Source organism: Anabas testudineus, chromosome 4 (genome assembly GCF_900324465.2).
Source record: "Anabas testudineus chromosome 4, fAnaTes1.2, whole genome shotgun sequence".
NCBI lineage: Eukaryota > Metazoa > Chordata > Actinopteri > Anabantiformes > Anabantidae > Anabas > Anabas testudineus.
The window spans coordinates 10082993-10087076 of record NC_046613.1 but is presented as its reverse complement, the minus strand read 5'-3'; the positions used below and the strand labels follow the sequence as shown (position 1 = coordinate 10087076).

Here is a 4084-nt window from a genome sequence, read left to right as displayed (position 1 = left end):
ATAGCTCACAAGTCTTGTTCCCACATGTTTTCATCCGACAAATGCATCACCAGATACGTAAATGTGACGAAAGCCTGTGCCGGAAATAGTTAACAAAAAGGGAGCTTGTCAAATATGGAAGCATAATAATGGGACCTCTCTGTTATACCCCTTCATATGCTAAAGAGCAGACAGAGCTACAGCATCTCGCTGCCTCTCAGGGCGTCGTGGCTACATGAGGGATGTAAACCCTGAAGCCTGAGGTTAAGCTGTAACATGTTACTCAATGTAGGAACTGTTCGTGGTTAAATAGTTTCAAGTTCCTTTTTTATGTGCAGTTGGGTTTTAACTATTTTCATTAGCAAGTAATCTGCTGTTATGTTCTTAATCAATTATTCAGTCTTTTGTGAATAGGCCTACTGCCGATCACACTTTCCTAAAGGCCACGATGATGTTGTAAAATCACACTCAAAGATATTCAATAGATAGTATTGACTTGATATCCTACACATTTGATATGTTGGACCTGGATCAAGGGAATGTTTTGTTTTCATCCATGAATTAAGCATGAACTAGTTAATTTTCTGTTTAAATCATCAATATCCAATTTACAGCAGGACTCTGCTTCATCACTAGGTGTGTTTGAGAGTGTTTGAGTGTTTATTGGCAGTTTGTGTATTTTACCGCCACCAACTGGAAAGGAGTGTGGATCAGGATCAGGACAAACTCATACATATCTTATGAGTTTGTCTTTATTATATTCTCTCTATTTCATTTGTTCTCCATAGATATGAATACATACATGCAGTATCTTTTTAACTACATTTTTAATGTGATGTTGAGTTACTATTTTATGGCTTATTTTGCTTGTCAGCTTGTTCATTTTCTGTGGACCCTATGTGTGTTTGAACCCACAGAAATGTCACTAACTAACCCCGTCATCGGCTGTATTTTAGACTAGTTAGGGAAGAGTTGGACCTGAGCAGAGTACTGTCCTCAAAGGTCCAGTTAATGGATGAACACGGACAACTCATTACAGTGACTTAGTATATTGCATTTATAATGAAATAAAAAAATTAAATATGAAAATGTAACATAGCATGTTTGTTTGTGAAATTCAGTTCTATTCAAACTAAATCCTTAATCTTAATTTAAACCTTTGCACTCATCAATCACAGTGTTCTACTTCTTCTGTAACACACACACGCTGGCCGCCATCTGCAGTCACGTGACCACCGTCCCCGTCTCGTTAATTGGCGGGATTCACTGATTGGTCCGCGCTGATTGCTCCAGGTGTGTGTGCTCGCTCCGATTGGCTGCACAGCCCTAACGTCCGGGTACATTTCCCCCTGCACGATCCCGAACTTCCTGTTGTCCTTCAGTTTCTCCTCGACGCCACAAGTCGGCAGGTCCAGCAGCACCATGAGTGAAGCCCGCGGAGACACCGTGGAGAGGGAGCAGGCCGAAAACACTGAGGTAATGCCGGACGCTTTCTCTCAGGTTGTCGCCAGCTAGCGTGGACTTGTCTCAGCACGGAGGTGTGTGCAGCTTGTGTTGTTTTGTGTCCTCACCTGCAGGACAGAGCTGTGAGGAGACGCGGCGTGCTTCGCTCCGTGGTGGACGGCCTCTTCTGGCCGTTCAGCATCGTGGTACGTGCTGCGGGTAATCCTGACTTGAACCTGACCTGTTGACTTCACATGAGACTGGAAACTTGACTCTCGCTTGCAGGTGCGCGCATACCGCGGGTTTTGGTTGGTCCTAGGCTTCCGGCATCCACAGGAGAGCCCCCTCGTTAGCCCCGCGGTTCCCAGTCCTGCACGCCACAGTCTCGCAGGCCGCAAGCGCCTGCACCGGTTCACCCGTCTGCTGCTCTCCATCGTGCCCCGGTGGGTGCAGGGCGCCCTGGGCTACCCCGTGTCGAGCAGCATTGGTCGCTCCCTCTCCCCAGGTATAGTCTGTGTGCCACTGTGGCAAGAAGTCGTCGACATCCGTGGTGTGTTCATGTAAACATGTATTTCATGTTGGCAAAACGTTAAGCTGACCTGTGTCATGGACTGAACATGGAGCCCCCTTATGTCAGTGACACTTATCAACAGTCTAAATTCGTATTTAGATTGAGGTTTGATTTACTACTGAGCCTATTTCCCAACAGAAATTAGAGCATCTCCTACTAAACCCTGTGGAAAGGGCAGCAAGCGAAAGCAGGATGAGTTGGATGAGGATGATGAGGAGGAAGGGGAGCATCAGACCTGGGTTGAGGCACTAACTCAGGAGCTTGCAGATGACGACCACCCTGAGGAAGATCCGGACTATGAGGTTGGTGCTGCGTAGTGTATTCCCTGTTAAATGCTGTACCATGCCTTAAGTTGTCTATTATTTAAAATGGCTTGTAAAATGATCCAGTGTAATATTCTTGTATTAGGCACACAGGAAACGGGTTTCATCTTCATGTGTAAAGTACTGTTGTCTGGTGTGAGACCTTGAAGTTTCTTTTCTAGACATGTAGTCTGATACACTGACCTCTAATATATTGTTTACATAAAATAAACATTAGTCTTGACTTTTTTTTTCCCCAGCCCAGCACTGTAGAGACAGAGAGTGAAGAGTACCGCTCACACAACGACACAGAAAGTGATATTGAGGTTCAAGAGAAAGGCATGGTCATTATTAAAGATGTGAAAACGGTAAGGTGACTCATAGCAGCATCTTCATGTGTGGAGATCTGAAATCCAAATGATGCACTAAACTATTGTTTGCTTTATAGGATGTTGAACCATCCACTCAAGCTCAGGTCTCTTGCCCTGCTGTTTAATGTGTCATATTGACAAAATGTTCTGTTTTGTATGTTTATATACCAATTCAATAAAATATTGTGTATTTGCCTTGATATTACTGTTGTCACCCACTAGATGGCAGTTATGTTCCTATTCTTTTAACAGTGCTGAAACTGAGACCACTGAATGTCAGCATTTGATGTAAGGTTTCTATAAAGGCAGCTGGTACAAGTGACAAACATGACACATTCAGTTTTGATATTAAAATTGCTCAGCGTGGGGACAGTTTAATGTTAAATTGTAGGGGATTTTCCCGGCTCAGAACTAGGAAGATGACGACACTGTTAAATCATGCTCAAACTATGGTGGTGAAGTTGCCTTCAAGTTGTGAAAATGTCAGTTTACTTCAGCTCTTTTAAAGTTTGCAGAAACCAGTGAGAGGTGGCTGCAGACTTGGCTTAAAGTATGAAAGTGTAGCGAACAGATTTTTTTTTTTTTTTTTAAAAAACTTCCCAGATACACAAAAACAATGGGGTTTAAAAACTTAAACTATTTACGTTTTGGTGAAATGCCTTCACTTTATCCTCCAGGGTGGTGGATTGAGTGGTTGTTTAGATTGGGGCTGGTTGGTCAGCACAGTATAAGGCTCTATGGTTGGTGCTGATGGGATAGTGGTCTCCAAGAGGTTTAAGGAGGGGTAGGACACAGGTTTGAGTCTTCAAGTCTAAAATGACAATTGACAGTGGTCTTGATGGTGTGAGGGGTTCTTATTGTTGCCTTTCTGAAGCAACTGTGCATCATGGGCTGAAAATCTTTTAACTTCTCATCAAGCCTGTCACTAGCTGTATTTCTCCTGTACATAACCACCGAAGGGACTTTCTCACTAGTCATCACCATAAATCCATAAGGTGTCAAATGCAAATGATCTATTTCATTAACACTGAGGTCATATTGTAAATGTGGTGCTCCATGAGGAAAAACTGCTTTTTCTGAGTTGACCTGTATGTATAGTTGGTTCCAGAGGGCAGCATTACAACTCTATGCAATATAAGGAAAAGACACTTTTAAAATATGTAGAATTTTCATCTGTAATACAAATAAAATGTATTGGGCAGCCAGAGAGATATTTTTCAGGCACATATGAGGTCATGTGCATCAGACTGTGCAGCACATTTGTCCCAAAATATGCTGCACAAGACTGGTTTTCAGTTGTTTGACCCAAGTTCATCCAAGCACATAACGAGATGCTCGCATCCCACAGGCTCTGTGCTGCAGGTGAGGAGGAAGCTGCTGCTGTGTGGCTCTCATTCGACTGACATCAGGAGAAGGCT

General features: G+C 43.3%; 1 protein-coding gene across 1 annotated transcript; it reads left to right on the top strand.

Annotated features, from left to right (window-relative positions):
• The first annotated feature begins 1309 nt into the window (after positions 1-1309).
• On the top strand, positions 1310-2887 carry org (oogenesis-related gene). Its single transcript, XM_026344875.1, has 6 exons — positions 1310-1455; positions 1557-1628; positions 1708-1927; positions 2132-2295; positions 2556-2663; positions 2744-2887. The coding sequence occupies exons 1-6, from the start codon at positions 1402-1404 to the stop codon at positions 2789-2791; spliced, it is 666 nt and encodes a 221-aa protein (XP_026200660.1). The 5' UTR covers positions 1310-1401; the 3' UTR covers positions 2792-2887.
• Positions 2888-4084: the final 1197 nt, after the last annotated feature.

Coding starts and splice junctions, on each gene's coding strand:
- org (XM_026344875.1), top strand. CDS start 1,402: ATGAGTGAAGCCCGCGGAGACACCGTGGAGAGGGAGCAGGCCGAAAAC. Junction 1,928..2,131: donor TGGTCGCTCCCTCTCCCCAG/GTATAGTCTGTG, acceptor ATTTCCCAACAG/AAATTAGAGCATCTCCTACT. Junction 2,664..2,743: donor TTATTAAAGATGTGAAAACG/GTAAGGTGACTC, acceptor TTTGCTTTATAG/GATGTTGAACCATCCACTCA.